The sequence below is a fragment of the Saxophila tyrrhenica genome (assembly GCF_035928015.1).
Source record: "Saxophila tyrrhenica strain CCFEE 5935 chromosome Unknown scaffold_17, whole genome shotgun sequence".
Classification (NCBI taxonomy): domain Eukaryota; kingdom Fungi; phylum Ascomycota; class Dothideomycetes; order Mycosphaerellales; family Extremaceae; genus Saxophila; species Saxophila tyrrhenica.
Genome location: NW_027041749.1, coordinates 550,618 through 569,806, shown reverse-complemented (window position 1 = coordinate 569,806; position 19,189 = coordinate 550,618). Strand labels below are relative to the sequence as shown.

Sequence of the window (19,189 nt, the reverse complement as noted above, 5' to 3'; positions counted from 1 at the left end):
TCGCTCATAACAGGAAAGCGACCAACAGCCGCACCATCGTCTGGCGGGCCACCTCCCATCCCACTCACACCACCCCGCCTAAGAGGCTGCGGCAGCCTTGAGAATGCCCGTCCGCCGCTACACGCGAGAGCAGCTCCTCTTCCTCCGCTCGTCCCCGCTGGCCCAGAAGCCCGAGAACCTGCCGGCCATCGAGCAATGGCTAGAGTACGTCTACGCCGATCAAGACTCGCGGGAGAAGCTAAGGATCCCCCACAGTGACCCCAATCAGACCGGCGGCAGCAACTCAACCAACCCTCGTTCGCGCAACCCGCAGTCAAAGGTGGGAGGAGCAGGAGCCGGAGATGCATCACCCATGGGCAACTTCGGCGCCGGCTTGAGGCCCAGCTTGATGTCGGCGAGGACAGGCAGGACCAGCGGTGAGTGAGATGCAACTTCCATAAGGGGAGAATCCCAGACTAACGGGCATTGTAGAGGATGTCTCGCTCGGGCCCCCCAGGACCATGTTCCCATCGAGCAGGAACGTAGCGAAGCTGTCGGACTTTGGCGAGAAAGGTGGCGAGAGCAATGGCGGGGACGAACAGGAGCTGCCGAGGACACGCACATTTGGTGACAAGGGCAATCGCAAGTCCGCAAACGAGAAGGAGTACGGGGACAGATGGACTACCATACGCGAGAGAAGGAATGGCGGTGAAGATGGGCAAAGGCAGGAGGGCAAGTACGGCAGACGTGACCGTGACAAAGACGACGAGCGGCGCAATGGAGACAGCCGGTGGGGTGGCAGAGACGAGAGGCGGCAGAATGGCGACAGGACAAGCTGGCGGGACCGTGAGCGCGACAAGCAGGACAGAGACTGGGACCGGGGTGGTCGCGCGGAAAAGAAGCCAGAGTGGATGGACGACCCGCCACCAGCCGCTGTGGAAGACGACTTGCAGACAATGGGCATCCCTCGCGACGCCGAGTCATTTCAGCGGTGGAAGGATGCACAGCACGGCAAGACTGTACCTCCACGAGAGACTGAGCCTCCAGAGCCACCCCCGGCGCCGACAATCGCGAACAAGCCGGCCGCCACCCTCAACATTGAAGGTCTGACACCGTTTGGCGGCGCTTTGGGAGAGCCTGCGGCATCGGCGAGCACGGTGGAAAGCTCGACGAGCGTCGCAAAACCGCCATCGAAGGGCAAGTCAAGCAGGTTCGCAACCTTGTGGAACAAAGATCCTACGCCTCAGGAAGAGCCTGTTGTGGATACGAAAGCTGGACCTGGTGGAAGCCACGGGTCTTCCGAAGACCAGGCCGGCTTCCAACGCATCATGCAAATGCTTGGAGGGACTAACATCTCTAAGGGTACCACCCCAAACCACGATACGCCTTCGTCTCCGCCACCTAAGACTATGGCTGGAAGCGCGAGGCAGAAGAGTCGATTCACGCCCTTCTTCGACCAAACACCGAAGAGCCCTGAGACGGTACAATCGCCCCCAGCTGTCGGCTTCAGACCCCAGCAGGCGGAAAATCTTCAAGCCAATCGCGGCGTTTTCGACGAGCATAAACCGATCTTCGGCGCAGGAGCTCCTGTGAGTCGCATGGTCGACCAGCCTGCCAGGAAGACCGTAGCGGCAAGCGAGTCTTTGCCCCCAGCCACTGATGCGGCCGGCTCGCGTGATCAGCCATCTCAGCCGAAGCATCAACGTGCCAACGACGTCTATCAAGAGCTGCCTCCATCGCGTGGTGCCGCTACACCTGACAATAGCATCGAGGACCTGCTTGCCGCTCAGCGGCCGAACAAGGAGAAGGCGTTCCTCCTCAGCCTGTTGCAGACCAAAGGCTCCCGGCCGCCATCTCAGCAAGCTCGCCAAGATGACAACTTCTCGCCCTGGCTGGATCAACCTCCAAATGTGCAGCAGGAACCACACGCGCCGAAACCACGCACGATGCCGCCCCCTGGCTTGTTTGAGGACCAACTTCTGCGCAATACGGCACAAGACCCATCGAGACAGGAGATGCCGCAGCAGGTCCCCGGATCTGGTATGCCTCAGCGGCACACCTCACAGCGCGCGCCTCCAGGCTTCTACGACGAGCCAAATATCCAGCGCATGGAGGCACAACAAGCCCAAGCGGCTGCTCAGCGGCGCATCTACAACGACCCCGTACCGCAGATGCCTCCTGGTGGCCGCCGCATGAGCGGGCATCCAAACTTGCCACCGATGCACATGCCCAACCACCAACAGCAGTACCAACCTGGTCCACCGCCTGAGTTCTTGCAATCTCCCAATGTACAGCAAGGCCCGCCTCCTGGCTTCCCTCCTCAAATGGCACGTCACCCGCCGGGCATTCACAACATGCCGAACATGTTCTCGGCGCCACAGCAGCAAGCTCCTCAGGGTCGGGATCTATCTAACTTCGGTGGCATGGCTCAGTCCGGAGGCATGCAGTCCCCACCAAACGTCCCACCCGGTTTCTACGCGCAAGGCCCTCCGCCAGGCTTCATGCAGATGCGCAGTCCGCCCGACGGCATGGCTGCGGGTGCTGGGCCGAACATGCGCAGCGGCCGGCCCTTCGAAGGAGGCTTCGACAACGGTGGTCGGATTGGCGGACCTGGGCCTGGGCGCTAGGAGCTTGGAGCGGAGAAGCCTACGAAAGAGTCTTTGGGATGGGCGGTCCCATGGTCGTCACCCCTTCGCTCTCTAGATCAGCAGTCTCCCCGATGGTCGGCTCAGCGGGTCCGTGGAAGTTTGACGTTTCAGACTCCACCGTATGGATGTATCTGCAGTGGATGCCTCTCCGACAGTTCGACCACGGCGGGGCGCCGCCCGTTCCGGATCACGAGCTCATGTTCTTATGAACTTCGGCACACCACGGATTCCTCTCAGCACAATCGAACACAACACTGTCAATAACACTGCTCGACCACGCGCAGGTCGCGATGTTGACCGAGCTCAAACTGCTGTGCTGACTGTGCTCGCGTGGCTATCAGGACGCTCGGGACGATCAGTGGCATAGAAATGGACCTTTTTGCTACGATGTATGTTTCTGTCGTGCGGCCAATTCAGCGTGGCGCTGGGCGGGCACTTTTATCATCGTGAAAGGGAGCGTGTGAGCTCCTGGGAACGCAACGCTCGTTGATGACTACGGCTAGATACGACTCAGAGGCGAGGACTTTCTATGGTTGTGATACAACGTAGGCCAGAAAGATGCATCAGAAGAATCTCCCACATACGCACGCCTTTCCTTTTCGTCAGAGCGGCTTCCATTGATAAGGTACGGTAAGGTGAGGTCCGTTTCTAAATCATTCCACGCAAAAACCGCGTCTCACTCATCCTTTTCCTCATCATGTGCACGACTTCGTCTGAAAACATACGTTGTACCTGTTATCTCAGCGGAGCGGCTTAACGTCCCTCCCCCGAACAAGCCAATACAAGCTTCGCAAGTATGCTTGGACAGCTTCTATCCGTTGATTCTAAGATCGAGCATGATCGATTTGTAGTGACTCAGGCGAACCACGCCTTGCACGACAATGAAAGCAGTCTTCACCTCTATTCCTCCATCTCATCTGATCGCTGATGCGGTGCAGGCTCCGAATAGGAGCAGTAGAGACGGTGTGGGATTGGTGGAATCAATACTCACGCTCGCGTGGGGATATAGCCGGACTATGAGTTACGCCCCAGATCGATCAACGCCATCCCCGCCTCATGCGTCACCTTCAAGATGCGGAGTGGTCGACGCCGGGGTTCTCTTCTTCACGTCAATCAGTTCCTCCCCCATTCACCAGTTTGATGAGACGGTTGAAAGAATGCTAAAGTACAACATTTTCGGTCGCGGCTTCAAGCTGCAGGTTGCCATAACCATCACTTGCCAGATCGCATTCATCTTCTTTGGGTAAAGCACATATTTACCATTTGTAACCACGCGGACTGATTGTATGCTATTAGCTATGACCAAGGAGTGTTTTCGGGCATCGTCACGAACGAGAACTGGAAGCAGACCTTTGGCAACCCAGGCTCGGGCTTGGAGGGCATCATCGTTTCTATCTACAACCTTGGAGCATTTTCTGGATGCATTCTGACCTTCCTGCTCGGTGAGAAGTTGGGACGGCGGTTGTGTATGTGGGTTGCTATGGGATGGATTGTAAGTCGTCTATGCGAGAGCTGACGGATATGGCTGAGGTCTGACTACATCAGATTGTCGGAGCGGTGCTGCAATGCACATCATGGTCTGTCCCACAGATACTGATTGCTAGATACGGTGAGTCGTCCAAATCTACATCCATCATTCGAAGCTCGCTGACAATGGTGCAGTGACCGGCATTGGCACAGGTATCGAGACCAGCACTGTGCCCATGTACCAGTCCGAGCTGTGCGATGCAGACAAACGCGGCCGCCTGGTCTCGTCCGAACCTCTTTTCGTTGGGGTTGGAATTGTGATCGCATACTTCTTCGATTATGGAATGTCCTTTGTCGGCGGACCAGAAGCATGGCGAGTCCCGATTGCCTGCCAATGCGTGTTTGCCTTTATGGTCATCTTCATGGTGTTTGGTGTACCGGAGAGCCCACGATGGCTGTACTACCACGACCGGCAGGAGGAAGCGCTCCAAGTTCTCTGCGATGTCTGGGACGCTCCGCCGGACAATGAAAAGGTGCACAAGATGCATACGGAGATCCTGGAGACGCTTCGACTGGAGCGCAAGAACGGCGAGTACAAGTGGCGCCAGCTGTTCAAGCATGATGAGGTACAAACAGGTCGTCGAGTTGCGCTCGCATACGGCATGCAATTCATGAACCAGATGGGCGGTATCAGTACGTCTCCGTCAACCTCTCGGTGCTTCTTGCATGTGGCTGATTGTTCGTCCCAGACCTGGTCGTCTACTACGTACCAACTGCCCTGGAGGAGAACGTCGGCCTCAAACCAAACCTATCCCTCGTCATCGGCGGATGTGTGCAGACGATGTTCTTTTTCGGCTCTCTTATACCGACCTTCTTTCTCGACAAGATGGGAAGACGTCGTCCCATGATGTGGGGCAGTCTTGGGCTGGCGATCTCCATGATGCTGATTGCTGTCCTGCTTTCCTTCCACGCCATGCCAGACAAGTACTCCAAGTCCTTGGGCACGGCGACCTCGTCAGCTGCGGTTGCTTTCTTCTTCACCTACATGTTCATATTTGGCGCCTCTGCCAATTGCATCCCCTGGGTTTATGTGAGTCGAGCATTGCAAGGCTGGTGGCATCTTTCGACTGATTCCCACAACAGGTCCCAGAGATCCTTCCCCTTCACGCCCGTGCAAAAGGAACAGCTGTCGGTATCAGTGCCAACTGGCTCTGGAACTTTGTGGTCGTGATGATTACCCCGTCCATGATCAGCAATGTGAGAGGGCCCCGACCCCCCCTCTTACCTCATTGAAGTCCTGACACCTTTGTGTAGCTGAACTGGCAGACGTATCTTGTCTTCATGTGTAAGCCAACAGCTCTCAACCGTGCTGCAGGACTCTCTGACCCTAGGAACAGGCACTAATCTCGCATTCATCCCTCTTGTCTTCTTCTGGTGAGTCATCTTCTCCCCAGCATGGGGTATCCTTTACTGACAACGGTCCTCTCAGTTACCCAGAGACCTCAAACCTGACGCTCGAGGAGATCGACTACCTGTTCATCAAAGATGGCAAGAAGGGCGTCGGCCAGCTCAAGGCCCGTTCTCAGCCGGTACAGGAAAGCCTGCGGCCAGCGGAAGAGATCGCGGAGGACGTCGAGAAGCATGCCGTGCGAGAGTCCGATGAGGCGGATCATGTCGAAGCGAAGGATGAGAAGGCCGTTAATGGGTGATGGCTGATGGTAACATCCAGACCAGCCGTTGCGAGAAGAGTCGGCATGTATGTGTAGCTCACTGTTGCTCAACATCTATACCTCCGGAGGTATGGACACGATAGAGTAATCCAACCAGTCTTTTTAATCGTATAGCCAGTCAACGAGTGCAGACCATCCACCTGTACATGGCAGCGGACTATTAGACGTGCCACTTCTTGCGCTCACGTGCGAGAAGTCGGCCTCCATTCCATTCAAACGCACACCCTCTCCATCTTGAGCAAGCGCGATATTCGTCAGTGATCCCACGTTGTTGAGGTCGATCCCGGTGTTGCCTGCGGAGAACCAAGATCGTGGAGGCGGGAAGAAACCTGGAAGAAAGAATGGTGGAAGGATTTGGCCACCATTCCGTTTCGGTCTCGCAATGCGAAGTTCTCGCCCGAGAAACCACGCCAAGCGGACAACCAATGCGCCGATGCAATGATGTAGTTTGACTTCTTCAGGCCGTAATTGAACGAGGATATATACTGGGCTCGATTCCTCGAAGTTTGGGATATCATCGAACAGCAACACCATCTTCAGCGTTCAGCAAGAACGCAACTCGATCAATCCATCCGTCAACCAATCGATCAATCACTCAACCAACGATCAATCCGTTCGATCAACCCACCAACCAAACAACCACCCAAAATGTGCTGCTCCAACCGCCGCTACAACCAATACAACTCCAGCTGCTCCCAGCCCCGCCGCCAACCTCTCCTCCTCACCCTCGGCAAAATGGCCTACGACAAGTACCAACAAAAGCAAGCCGCTCGAGCCCCTGAAGCCTCCCACTCCTCCAACAACACCACCGCTCTATTCACAGAGAAGAACGCCAACGCCGAGGTTCTTTCCAAAGCCGGAATCCCACCACCGAGCTACGACGATGTGGTTGTCAACCGCGCGGAGCTGCCTGAGTACTCTCACAACTACGCAGTGGGTGATGAGAAGAAGGGCGCGCTTGAGCTGGAGGACTCGAGCGATGAGGAGGTCGTTGATGGACGCCAGCGCTACGTCGATCAGCCAAGAAGCAGCAGCAGCAGCAGCAACGCAGCTCCCGGGATGAGCAAGTGCCAGACGAGGTGCGCGGAGAAGAGGGCTGCGCGGATGCAGAGGAAGGCTGAGAAGGCGGCGGAGAAGGCTGAGCAAGCAAGGGCTAGACTGGGTGGTCAGCGCATGTGAGGATGAGACCTCCTCTGCTTCGGTCGGAGTTTGTGTAGAGGGTGATAGTATAGTTTGGAATGGTTTCAGAATTAGCTCGTGTACATCATGACCATCATCCGTTGTATACCCGTTCCATCTTCTTAACATTACAGCAAGAACGTCCAGCCCCCTCACTGAAACCATCTGACTACCGAGGGAGGAAAGCTGGTGAAGCGATCAGACGTGGGATTGTCAAAAGTAAGCGATCGGCATACTGCTCGTCTTCTCCTCGGCCACATCATCTGACATCTTCCAGAAAGCGGTCGGACCTGCTGGTCCATGCCTGTCGTAGTCCCTATTCAAGGTCAGCAGTGCAACGCATGAAAGCTGGTGGATGCTGAACATACTTATCAAACCAGCTTCCCAGTATGCCTCGTGACGACCGGATACCACCGACCTGGATCCCTTCAGAACGCCACCGCTCTTCGCCGTGAAAGATGGAGAATGTCGTCCATCGAATCTCGCCTTCGGGCGTCTGTCTCACAGTGCCTGGATTCATGTTTAGCAATGTCCTCCTCCGATCGAGGTTATACCGCGAGAGACTCACCTCTTATCCGACTATTAGCATTCGGATCCCAACTCGCATGCAAACTCCTCGAGCTGCCCCTGAAATGCACAATTGGCAATCTCTCGCCCTCAAAGTTACTCCAGTCCATCCCATCCTCCTCTTCATCCCCACTATCATCCCCGTCACTCGGCGGCTCAACCTTCGTGACTTGCAGCTGGATCCGAATCAGTCGAATCGCTAACACATTGTAAAATCAGCATTGGTAAACGTACGGTCTCTTCAAGGTAAATGATACCTTCTTCCGTGTCAATGGGCTCTCTCGGCTCGTCGTCCGGGATGCGCGAGCTGAAATTGAAGGCGTAGAGGTCGTTGTAGTCGAGGAAGCAGACCACGCGCATCCACGTCCCGCTCACGCCGTATGGGTCAAGGTCATCGATCGATGGCTCAAGCTCGCGGGCAAGTGAGATTTCTTGATCGAACTCTTTAGTCGGGCCGGTGATGGCTGGAGGTGGGATGTACGAGTGTGGTATCGCGCCGACGAACGGATCATCCCACACTCGCTCAAAGCGTCCGCCAGAGCGATCGGTGAACTTGTTGAGGTTGAAGCCTAGGACTAGCATGATGGCTTCGACCTTCTCCCAGTCAACGGTCTGCGTGCCATCGTCCGTGAAAGGACCCCAAAGCGTATGATCCGTGTACTGCCGGAGATCATAGACCTTACTCCGCGCCACAGTATGCGCCGGGAAAGCTCGAGTCTGACCACGAGTGTTCGCAGAAGGAGAGGTGTTGTTGTCGATGTTCCGGATGGCGAAGAAGGGCGAGATGGAGTAGTGGGCCGAACACCGCTTGCTCGGGACTGGATCCACGGGCTTGCCATACAGACAGTGAAGCTTCGCAGAGGCCTGCCGTAGCTCTACAGTCAGCGCCGCCCGTTGGTCCTCTGTTCCGGCAATCTGAAAGAGCGAGCTCGAGCACAGGAAGGTGTCGATGTTGGCGGTGTCGGAGAAGTACTCCCTCAGCAGCTCGACGTTGAGCGACTTGTCACAGTCCGGGTTGGCCTTCATCAACATGGCATCGATCTGCTCTGCCACGAAGCCGAGCTGCTCGGCCTTTGTCTCCTTGTCCTCGCTCTCCAGTATCTTCTCGAGTAGTACGGCCTTGTGCATCTCGGCCTCCCAGTCGGGCTCGCCCGCTTTGCCATCCAGTTCATCGTATCGCCTGATATAGAGCTCTTTGTGCAGCAGCCGGTTGCCATTGATGTACGCATTCAAGTCCCGGCACGTCCGACTGACGCTCGCGATGTCTGCAGGCTCGATCTCGGTGAAGATGCAGTGGAGGAGCTCATGGCTGAGCTCGAGCAGGCACGCCATGGCTGGTCGGTGGGTGGATGGGTTGGTCGTTCCTTCAACGGGCCAGCATCATGGAGTGTCGAGTGGTTTGACGGAAGACAGCATTGAAGCTGCTGTCGTCGCAAGACTGCCGGGGAGATGGGAGATGTGCTGATCTCATCGTCTTCCGTGTGATGCTGGAGTTAAGGTCTCCGAGAGCCGGCTTCTGCGGGGCACTCGACATGAGTGCGAGTGAGATCTTACCTTATCAGATCAACCCATGAATCTGTTCCCGGCAGCAAGAGAGCAGCGTCAGGAACAACACGATTTGTGACGGTATATAGGGTATCGTGACATTATGTATTTCCACGGTCTATACAGGACTTGGATCCGAACGCCCGCCGCAATGCTATACAACCAGTCCATAACCAACTCGTCCCAGTTATGCATCTTCCAGCATCATTCCTTTCCCTTCAGAGCTACAGGCAGTGGCGGCCCCGTCCCACTCCTCGCCCTCCGCTCCCTCTCACCTACTCCGTGCTCGGGAACCTTGATCCTCAGCCCCGTGCCCCTTCCGCTCTCGAACTTGCCAGAGGTAGCCCGCACCCATTCGTCCTCTGATTCATCTTTACCCAGCCAGTACCGTTTCGTTGGGAACTTGAGCATGAATCGTCCAAGCTTGCCTCTCCACCCAGCGCCCTCTTCGCGTTCGATGCGGAACGGGTTCTCGGCAAGTGCCGGGTCCTCTGCATGACTGTATTCTGTCGAAGTTGACGCCACGTACTTGCGTAGCATGCTCCGGGCGTAGCTCATCACCAGAATGCAGAAGTATGTTCGCACGATCCAGAGCAGACCTAGCACAGTCAAAGAAGCCATACTTCCGGACTGGAAGACCGCGGAGCCAAGAGAACCGTACTGCGATCCGTATGCGATCGCCTTCTGTCCACTAAGCATACCAGGCGCTGGCTCTGCCGAAATCTCCACCTTCGTAACGTTGTGTTGTGGGTTTGTGAAGCCAGCCGTGTCGTCAATCGTTCCGGATCCAGGCACACTGCCCACGTCGCCTTCAAACGATACCGGCTGATTCAGCTCCCGCGCCAGCACTAAGAACCACCCGGCGCCGAAAAGCGCAGTGTACGCGCTGTTGATGACGGTGTCCAGCACGTATATCCACGCCAGCGCGACATTCTTGAGCGGCTCCTCGGGCTTTCGTATGCTAGGGTACAGCCATGTGACCGCACCGAGGACGAAGAGGGAGTAGATGTAGTGGGAGAGTTGTAGCGGGTTCAGCTCGTAGCCGGTGAAGAGGGCGAGGATGCCGTAGAGGCCGGAGACCTTGTTGAAGAGGAGGATGAGGGTGACGAGCTCGGTGATGGTGCGGAGGGAGACTATGTGGAGGAAGGACTGCGGCGCTTTGTAAGTATGTCCTGTCGCATGGCGGGTGTTGCTGGGTGTCTTACTTGCGGTTTGGGGAAGCGTAGGATGGGCGACATCGTGGTCGCAAGGGGGTGCGCGTATGTGTGTGTGGGATTGTTCTATTGTGGCTATTGGCGCATGATCGTGGAAGTGGTGGTGGTGGTATAGGAAGAGAGAAGTCTTGTGAAGGTGTTGCCTGCCTCTTCTTCCTCTTTCCAGCCGGAGCATCCGCGCCAAGATCCCGTCATCTCGCTTCGCCTCACCCTTCCGCCGGGTCTCACGCTCAGCCTTACACCGAGTCGTTGGATCGACATTACCAGCAGCACGACAACGTACTTTTCGGTGACAATGATGTACCATTCGAATTTAGCAGTTAGAACACTCCAATGAGGCCCAGACAGACGAAGAGCTGACCGAGCCCATTAGGCCAGACGCCCTGAGGTTGAGTTGAGAACAATTGCCACATCTCACAACCCCAAGTCGGAACAGGTAATGTACGTTGTTAACAGACGAATGTTGACGTGAATCGACCATTCAAAGGGCGTTGCGATCGATCCGATCATGCTTTTGCAATCATATATACAATCAATAGAACAACAGCAAATGTTCAACATCAAGCCTTCTCGACGTCGGCCACCACCTCCTTGTTGCTGCCGATTCCCTTGCCCTGGAGCTTCTTCGCCACATTGTTGTGCAGATACTTGTCCATGTCCGGCACGAAGCACGCACAAACAACCAGCAGGACTGAGAAGGGAATCGTTGCCAGGAAGACGATCCGGAACGCACTCGCATACGCCTGCTGGCTGGCCGCGCCGACCGCTGCGATGATGCTGTTGTCGATGCCAGGCACGGCAGAGAAGTCGCCGGTTGTCAGCCCGGCGAATAGTGCAGCCAACGAGCTCGCGGGCAAGCCGGCATCCGTTGCGGCTTCGGTGACATACTCAGCCGTGTATGTGCCGGCCTTGTTCGTGAGAATGGTCACGTAGAGCGACTGTGCAATGGCGCCTCCCATGCCGCGAATAGAACCCAGCACGCCAGTCGCCAGGCCGATGTCTTGAGCTTCCCACAGCAGCGTCACGCCAGGAAACGTGATGTTGTCGATGATGCCAATGGCAGTCAGGCCGATGAATCCTTGCACGATCGCAGCTGTATGGCCACCAGGGGAGATGGACGCCAGGCTGGAGATGAAGGCCCCTCCGATGGCACAAGAAGCGATCGATTGCCATTTGACCTTTGGCACGTAGCTGAGGGACAGACCACCGATGATCTGGCCGAGGAGGATGCAGCCGCCGACAAGACAGCTCTGCCAGCCAATCTCCATTACGTCGGTGGTGTAGAGTGTCCCGACTGCAGTGGGCCAGATGATCGTCATTGCGTAGTAGACCATGGCGCCTATGCACGCGCAACCGACGATGGCGACATATCCGACATTGCGGAAGAGCCGCGGCGGCATCAGTGGGACGCCTTTGAATATGTATGCCTCTATAAGATGGTTAGCAACATTCAATGATCAAAGGTGTACACCTCATGACTTACCATATATTACAAAAGTAACAACAAGCAGACCACCAACCACCATGGTCGCGATGACCTCAGCACTCTTCCATGGATAGGCCTGGCCACCCCACGACAAGCCGATAAGGAGAACCACGAAGCCGGATACGAAGAGGAAGATGCCGCCAAAGTCCAGCTCCTTGAACGCTTGCCACTTGGTCTTGCCTTCGTGGAGCTGGTTGAAGTGTGGCGGGTGGTAGAGAAACTGGTACAGAACTAGGGTGATGACCTGCAGGATGATGCCCAAATAGTACGACCAGCGCCATCCGGATGAGGTGTTGAGGATGAACGAGCGTGCGATGACGGGCCCGAACACCGCAAACGGCATGGAGGAGAAAAAGGTAAGCGTGACGATGGGTCCACGCTGCTTATTCGGCACCAGCTCACCCAGGATGATACCGAACGACAGTTGGCCGGCAGCAGCGAGACCGTTGCATCCGTTGGCGCCGATGAGTTGGTTGATGCTCGTGGCGGTGGCGCCCACGATGCAGCCCACAAGTCCCAGCACGTTGACGCCCATGACCATGGTCTTGCGACCGAAGATGTCCGATAGACGGCCGAAGAGCAGGAAGCCGATGGAGCTGCCGAGTGTCCATATCGTGGCCACCCAGTTCAGGTTCACGCTGGGTCCGATGTCTTCGTTGATGAGGAGGAGGGTGTTTGCCGGGAGCACCCAGCCGAGGTAGGCGCAGATGCTGGCTGTGCATGTCGCCGTCACGGTCCCGATGAATTGCCAGCTGAGGAAGTAGCCCTTGGGCAGCTCGTCAACGTCGCCTCCGACAATCTCGCGGGCGAGGTAATCGACGGTGCCTAAACCAAAGGTTAGAAGACGTTTTGGTGGGTTGAAGGGATAAACTTACCATCAGCGTGTGTCACCGCTATGCGGTCCTTGTCGTGGTGGTCACTCATCCCCTCTCTGTGCTCGGATGACATTGCTGTTGCAGCCTTATGGTCCGCTGACATCCTCGAACGGCGTTCGAGTGCACAGCGTCTGTGCTACGGGACGTGTGTCGCCGCAGTGTCCACTCCGCTTGCGTGACAACGGAATGGGAACAGGGGTGAAGAAGGGTGCAGGAGAGCAGAAGCGGAAGGCGAGACAAAGACAACTTCTCCTACCATGTGGGTGTCGGACGATGTTATAAGAGTACCACGATTCATTGACGGATCCGGGGGCTGTCTGTACCCCGTCCAAGACCGTCCCATCTAGACTTTCTCGTCCAGACCTGGTCTGGGGGATCTCGTTTTCCGGCCACTTCCCCAGAATCCCAAGCTTCCTTGCCGACTTCTCGCCTGCTCTTCCGAGCGAGCATCCCATTTCATTGGTCCTCCTGGTCACCCAAAGTCATGCGAAGCTTATCCCCACCTCATCTTGAGTCGTGAGCGTTTGGAGATGCGGAGCTGGCAAGGATCTAGAAGGATGGCCACGCGACTTGGATCTTGAGTGCATTAAGATTCAGTGGAAAAAGCACCGAATCCTCCACAGATTGATCACGCCACATACGAACGCATGTCTCCCGCGAAACAATCTTGCAGCTTGCACAGGCGACGACCGGAGCATGAGCCCGGGCCAGAGTGCTGGAAGCTGCTGTCTTGAAATATGGGGCCGTGGAACGACTACGGATACACAGCAAGCGGTTGAGGAGCTGACGCAGTCGACATAGAGTTCCAAGCACGATTCGAGCGCGGCTCTCCCTATCTCAGATCTCGACCCTGCAATGCGGAGATGGCAGGAACGTGGCAGCCACCGGGCGACTGGCAGCGACTCGGGCAAATTGGGCGCTTTCTTACGACTCAACGGCGGCAGAGGCCTTCTCTCGACGATCATCTACCTGGAATAGCTCACCAGATCAGTCTTAGAAAAGACTAATCGTGACTCCGGATGTGTGCTGCAGTCTTACCAGATGCCTCGCCTGCCTGTCCTTTTCCAACGCCTCTGCTGATGGTTGCTTTTTGCGTCTGCCATGCGGAAGGCTGAGTAGACGAGCATCTCATGCCTTTCCATGCGACTGGGCCGACGGAATATGAAGATCGGCCTGCCGTGGACTTTCATGCTGCAAGAGTCATCAACTTGGTCCCCTTCCGTTGCTTCTGATGCTCCCCCTTACCCGATGAGCCCCCAGAAACTCTGGTGCCTGCTTCATGTCACCGGAATGTCCTTTGTTGCTCACGACGGCGAACAATGATTGTGCGTAGCTCCTGCGACGGCCTCTTCTTTCGACAAGCGAAGAAGCATTGGTATGGTGCCTATCGTTGTTCTCATACAAGACAACTCCGGGAAGAGATGTACATCACGATGCTAAGGCAAGCTGCTGCTGGCTGGGGCCCTGCTTAAAAGGAGCTTGCCTCTGATACCTCAGCTGTTTCCTGGTAGAAATTCGACTCTCTACCACACCAGCCTTCACGTCACACTCCATGGACGACTCACCACTGAGCCGCCTCCCACGCGAGCTGCGTGACATGGTGTACAGGCTCGTACTGCACCAACCTGAAGGCATCGTGTACGAACACTTCATGTTGTATTACTATCCGACTGGGCAGGCGGGGTGGGAGCTGCACGACGACTATCACACCCGCCAAAACCCCAATGGCGTTTTCGTTGAAAGATACAATGGTGCGCAGCTTGAGTTCACTGGTCCTGCGGTACTGCCTGGCCGCGGACGTATCTCCCGCTTCCAGGCCGATCGCAAGGGTGACGCAGTCGACCACTTCGGCCTTTTGAAGACATGTCGACAGGTCCGTCAGGAATCAAAGCCTTTGCTCTTCGCTGTGAACGATGTGGTGATACCAACGTGGTCCAGGCACCTGCGCCATCCCAATACTCCGCGTTACGGACCCAGCGGGTATTGGACCAAGCTCGTTGAATTGGACCCTCTGGAAGACCTCATTCGCACATGGCGCGGTCAGCCACCGCTGTCCATAGTGCTAGAGATTCAGGAACCAGTGACTTCTTCTCGACTGCCGTATAGTCTGGCATGGGGTATGAAACGGCTCTTGGGACAGCCAGGATATTCAGCTTTCAATCTCCGTCTCAGTGTACCTTTTCCGGATCGCTTCGACCAGCACAACGCAACTGCCTTCACCCTCGCGGTTTGCAACTTGCGCCACCAATGGAGCCCAAAATGGCGTGCTGATGTTGTCGTCAGGGACGGCAGGAAGACGTCGCAGCGCGCACTCGACTATTTCCGCAAAGAGCGAGCCTCACTTGGAGAAGAGCAAGCTGCCGAGACAAAACTCTTGGATCGTAACGACATGGAGCTCGGGACTCTGGTGACATTGTTCCCAGTCAATGGCAATGGTGGCCAGGGATACTCAATCGAGAAGAGATAGAAGGTCTATACTGTGTAGGCTACATGGTTGGTGACGCTACCGTCATCAAGGACACAACGCCAGCAGTCGCCAGTGCTTAGAACCTGCAGCAGGGTTGTGAAAGAGAGCTGCTCAAACCTGCTTGATATAGGGAGTAACAATTGGCACATTACTCCCTTGACTAGATCGTATGCTTACGCGGGCAGAAGCGCTTCATTGCGCGATCGTTGATGCACTCCATAGCTCCTACAACCAGCCCATCACTTTAGTTGCCAATCCTTGTAGCTCCACTTCTCACTCCTCGTCTTCTTCGCCTGCTTGTGCTGCCACTTCCTCTTCCTCGCCTCCACCTTGCCACTGACCAACATATTCCTATACCGCTCCTGCATCAGATTGCCCTCCGGCTTCAGCCTCCTAAGAGAATCCTCCAGCTCGTCGGGCAAGACGACTTCGAGTGGCGCATCTGGCACAGCGACCTTGCCATATCGAAGACGCTGTAGTTGCACATCTTTGCCCTCGTCTTCGGAGTCTGACGGGCCATTGTCGGCAGGCTGAAGGGCCATGGTATGCGCGCGGCGAGCTTTGTCCTTCGCTGACACCTCTTTTGCGATCTGCGAGATCCGCTTCTCCTGCATTTCTCTCGCCTTCGCCTTGCGCTCATGCACCTCCTTCGCCTCCCGCTCCTTCCTTGCTTTGACCTTGTTTCTTTCCGTCGGCGTCTTGCGTGGCCGTTGCTTTTGTAGATGAGCCTCCTCTGCCTCGGACTGAAATCCATCCCACTCACTCTCCCAAGCAGAGTCGTAGTCTGTAGCGTACTCCAGCTTTTCTGCTGCATCGACCTTTGCCGCCTCATCCAATGCCCGTGCCTCCTTTGCCTCAGCCTGAGCCTCTGTTGCCAGGCGCTCTTTCTCAGCTTCAACCGCTGCTGCACCCTCTCGTTCAAACAGCGCACTCCAGTCGTCGACCAGTGGATTGTAGGACTTGCCGGCATCTGGCTTGCGGATGTTGGGTATACGCTTGCCATTGGCCGTAAGCGCTTTTGGTGCATGCTTAAGAGTCTTCGGCTCGTGTGCGGGCTTGACGTCCTCCAAAAAGCTCAGTTGAGGGTCGGTCTTCACCACGGGCTGCGCCCACGGGTCGTGCTCGGCTTGGTCTTCCACTGTTAGGCCACCATTTGCCCCGTCTGCCACGGCTCTCAATCGTTCCAGCTCCCTGCGTGAGACAAACTCGCCATTCTTTTGTTTCTTGTTGGGCACGACTGCTGGCTCAGCGGCCTTCCTCTTCTTCCCGTCCAGACCAGGTACTGCGGAGCGCTGTGCCAGAATCTCATCGGCCTTCAGCAGCTTTTTCCCGTGCTGCAGCTTCGAGATCTCCGCATCGCCGGATACGTCAGTAGCGAACAGCTGGTCCGCCGGCTTCTCCGCAATCACGCCTCCGGTTTTGATGATCTCGTCTCGCGTAGTGTCCAGACCCTGGTGCACTTCGGTGAGGTCGACGTTCTTCCGCCATGCCTTCTTGCCTTTTCGGGAAGGCTGGCGATGCGTTGCCGGGGACAGTGCGGTGGTCTCGGCCATGATGGTGTTCTGTGGAGTATAAAGCGACTGCGTGAAGTCGAGGGAGAAGATTTAGAAATTCCAGCAATAGATCTGGCTTGTCTTATCGTCGGGCAGATCCGGCGCTAACAGTCCGCTTGGGACGGCAGCAGCAGGGTCCCGTGGCAGCGGCAACCCTGTCGACCTCGTGCGAGTGGATCGACATTTCATTTCATCCTCCTATATCAACGCGATCGTGACATCCCACAAAAACACATAGTTCTTCTCGGTCAATCCGGTGGCCTCCTTCTCCTTACAGGAAACCCACGCAACGAGCGCCATCCCGGGTATCAGCAGGAGGAGCATCATAAGCAAAAGCATTGAACCACCGACGATCGAGGGTAGCCCGAGGGCAGCACAACAGCCAGCATGGCGCAAAGCGTGGGATCGTACACCAACCCATTGAAGAAGTTCAAGCTGGTCTTCTTGGGCGAGCAGTCAGGTCAGCACATCCCCAGAAGCCTGCCTTGACCGCCAACGTCAGACTAACCCTCGACATACGACATACAGTCGGCAAAACCTCTCTAATAACCCGCTTCATGTACGACTCCTTCGACAGCACCTACCAGGCCACCATCGGCATCGACTTCCTCTCCAAAACAATGTACCTCGAAGACCGCACCGTGCGCCTGCAACTCTGGGACACGGCGGGCCAAGAACGATTCCGCTCTCTCATCCCCTCATACATCCGCGACTCCAGCGTAGCGGTTGTAGTCTACGACATCACATCTCAAAAGTCCTTCCAACAAACACGGAAATGGGTAGACGATGTGCGAGGGGAGCGAGGGAACGATGTCATCATTGTGCTCGTGGGCAATAAGACAGATCTGAACGACAAGCGGGAGGTGACGGCACAGCAGGGCGAGGATGAGGCGAAAAAGCATGGATTGATGTTTGTGGAGACGAGTGCAAAGGTGGGACATAATGTCAAGGCATTGTTCAAGAGGATTGCGCAGGCGCTGCCAGGGATGGAGGGAGAGGGGCAGCAGGGGCAGCCTAATAGTGAGTGCAAATCGTTGGGATGTTCGCGGATAAGATGTATACTGACACGCATGACCCAGCAATCGATGTCAATGTGAACCCGCAGAAACCGGAGAGCGAGGGCGGATGTAATTGCTGATAATGCCAACACCATTGGAATCGTCGAACTCAATGGGCGAGCGCGTGCAGCACGTGTTGTCCAGCGTACCGGTGCGGCGTCAATTGTGATAGCGTGGCGTTGGCGGAGCATGTGTCTCTTAGGGTGCCGTGCTTGTCCGCCTTTGTGGTATGTATATATTTTCGTTCCACTTCTCATCACCTGTACAGTGCTGCTGAATTTGAAGCCTCTCTCTACCATCGATCATTGAGTGGAAACACCTGGTGCTGTGAGGTGAGGTCACAATTGTGTTCATGTGATGACGCACTAGGCTCGATGCGCGCTAGCAACTTGGCTGTGGCTTCTTCTACTGCGACAACCTGAACATTATTCTGCACACTCGGATTGTCGCCGGCGTCACAGGAAAGAATTCGACCACGGGTCGCATGGTAAGCTCTAGACCAGCATGGCTCACCGATCGTTACAACGCACCCCGCTGACTCCGTTCAATAGGTTTTGTCTGCCAATTCCTCCGACCGCACGATCGCCGCATTGACGGCTCTCCGTGGTAAGCACTACAGCGCCTTGACAGGGCTCCAGCTGCTGATACCCTCGTCGCTGCAGCGATCATGGAGAGCTCTCCACTCAACAGGCTGCCGGCCGAAATACGCAACCAGATCTCCGAGCTCGCTCTTACTCTGCCATTCCCTCTACGTCTCAAGCCACAGCCTCCAGACGTAGGGCGCGGGCCCCTGCTGTTCTACGATCACGACCACGAATACGAGTACTCCGCTCTCTGCGCTCTGTCACAGACATGCAAGCAGCTGCGCGACGAAACCAAGGACCACTTCTTCTCGCTCAACTCGTTCGAAGTCATTCTCGATCACCATCTAGGCGGGCCCCGCGAGAAAAAATGCTGCAACACACACAAGGACGAGGTTGTCCTTGGGCCGCTGGAGAACCTTCTACAATCCTTCGCGCAACTGGATATTCAACACGTCGCCTCGCTAGATGTCATTTTCCAATTCAACCCGCGTTGCTCCGTCGCAGTCTTCCCGGAAGAATCTATGGGCCAAACATAGCTGCTCCACTTGATGCGGTTAGCGGTAGCAAAAGCACAAGTCGTGGTGTCCGGGAGGTCGTCATGCGGTCTTGATGTGCAGGGAGTGTTGGACCGCGACCACTTCGCGACTGTCTCTCTCAGTGCGGGCAGGGCCGCTGAAGATTGTCAAGTAGGTGTCGGAGTCTTAGAGGCGATGATCGCGGAGCTTCCCGAAAGACCCCTTTGGCAACATCATTATATTGGGAAGGTGGCTGGAATGCTGGAGTACTGGGCGTCGACGCTGAGGTCCGAGACTGCTGCAGAGTGACGGAGCTGGTGGA

At 56.1% G+C, this 19,189-nt stretch overlaps 9 protein-coding genes across 9 annotated transcripts; 5 read left to right on the top strand and 4 right to left on the bottom strand.

Moving 5' to 3' along the window:
- Window positions 1-103: 103 nt before the first annotated feature.
- Window positions 104-2,606, top strand: LTR77_009390 (uncharacterized protein; the record flags this gene model as incomplete). The annotated part of the gene is made up of 2 exons (XM_064806618.1): window positions 104-416; window positions 472-2,606. The coding sequence occupies 2 exons, from the start codon at window positions 104-106 to the stop codon at window positions 2,604-2,606; spliced, it is 2,448 nt and encodes an 815-aa protein (XP_064655435.1).
- Window positions 2,607-3,508: 902 nt separating this feature from the next.
- LTR77_009389 (uncharacterized protein) lies at window positions 3,509-5,803 on the top strand (the record flags this gene model as incomplete). The annotated part of the gene is made up of 9 exons (XM_064806617.1): window positions 3,509-3,870; window positions 3,924-4,119; window positions 4,173-4,236; window positions 4,290-4,787; window positions 4,844-5,184; window positions 5,238-5,351; window positions 5,409-5,439; window positions 5,492-5,528; window positions 5,584-5,803. The coding sequence occupies 9 exons, from the start codon at window positions 3,509-3,511 to the stop codon at window positions 5,801-5,803; spliced, it is 1,863 nt and encodes a 620-aa protein (XP_064655434.1).
- Window positions 5,804-6,559: 756 nt separating this feature from the next.
- Window positions 6,560-7,078, top strand: LTR77_009388 (uncharacterized protein; the record flags this gene model as incomplete). Its single annotated transcript, XM_064806616.1, has 2 exons — window positions 6,560-6,999; window positions 7,057-7,078. 2 exons carry the CDS (start codon window positions 6,560-6,562, stop codon window positions 7,076-7,078), a joined length of 462 nt encoding a protein of 153 aa, XP_064655433.1.
- Window positions 7,079-7,216: 138 nt separating this feature from the next.
- On the bottom strand, window positions 7,217-8,902 carry LTR77_009387 (uncharacterized protein; the record flags this gene model as incomplete). Its single annotated transcript, XM_064806615.1, has 4 exons — window positions 7,217-7,319; window positions 7,372-7,513; window positions 7,572-7,746; window positions 7,805-8,902. 4 exons carry the CDS (start codon window positions 8,900-8,902, stop codon window positions 7,217-7,219), a joined length of 1,518 nt encoding a protein of 505 aa, XP_064655432.1.
- Window positions 8,903-9,319: 417 nt separating this feature from the next.
- Window positions 9,320-10,353, bottom strand: LTR77_009386 (uncharacterized protein; the record flags this gene model as incomplete). Its single annotated transcript, XM_064806614.1, has 2 exons — window positions 9,320-10,264; window positions 10,321-10,353. 2 exons carry the CDS (start codon window positions 10,351-10,353, stop codon window positions 9,320-9,322), a joined length of 978 nt encoding a protein of 325 aa, XP_064655431.1.
- A 536-nt stretch (window positions 10,354-10,889) lies between these two features.
- Window positions 10,890-12,763, bottom strand: LTR77_009385 (uncharacterized protein; the record flags this gene model as incomplete). The annotated part of the gene is made up of 3 exons (XM_064806613.1): window positions 10,890-11,758; window positions 11,813-12,640; window positions 12,691-12,763. The coding sequence occupies 3 exons, from the start codon at window positions 12,761-12,763 to the stop codon at window positions 10,890-10,892; spliced, it is 1,770 nt and encodes a 589-aa protein (XP_064655430.1).
- A 1,479-nt stretch (window positions 12,764-14,242) lies between these two features.
- Window positions 14,243-15,157, top strand: LTR77_009384 (uncharacterized protein; the record flags this gene model as incomplete). The annotated part of the gene is made up of 1 exon (XM_064806612.1): window positions 14,243-15,157. One exon carries the CDS (start codon window positions 14,243-14,245, stop codon window positions 15,155-15,157), a length of 915 nt encoding a protein of 304 aa, XP_064655429.1.
- Window positions 15,158-15,396: 239 nt separating this feature from the next.
- On the bottom strand, window positions 15,397-16,710 carry LTR77_009383 (uncharacterized protein; the record flags this gene model as incomplete). Its single annotated transcript, XM_064806611.1, has 1 exon — window positions 15,397-16,710. The coding sequence occupies one exon, from the start codon at window positions 16,708-16,710 to the stop codon at window positions 15,397-15,399; it is 1,314 nt and encodes a 437-aa protein (XP_064655428.1).
- Window positions 16,711-17,097: 387 nt separating this feature from the next.
- On the top strand, window positions 17,098-18,888 carry ryh1 (GTPase Ryh1; the record flags this gene model as incomplete). The annotated part of the gene is made up of 6 exons (XM_064806610.1): window positions 17,098-17,170; window positions 17,239-17,730; window positions 17,913-17,995; window positions 18,154-18,255; window positions 18,320-18,374; window positions 18,431-18,888. 6 exons carry the CDS (start codon window positions 17,098-17,100, stop codon window positions 18,886-18,888), a joined length of 1,263 nt encoding a protein of 420 aa, XP_064655427.1.
- Between the last annotated feature and the right edge of the window lie 301 nt (window positions 18,889-19,189).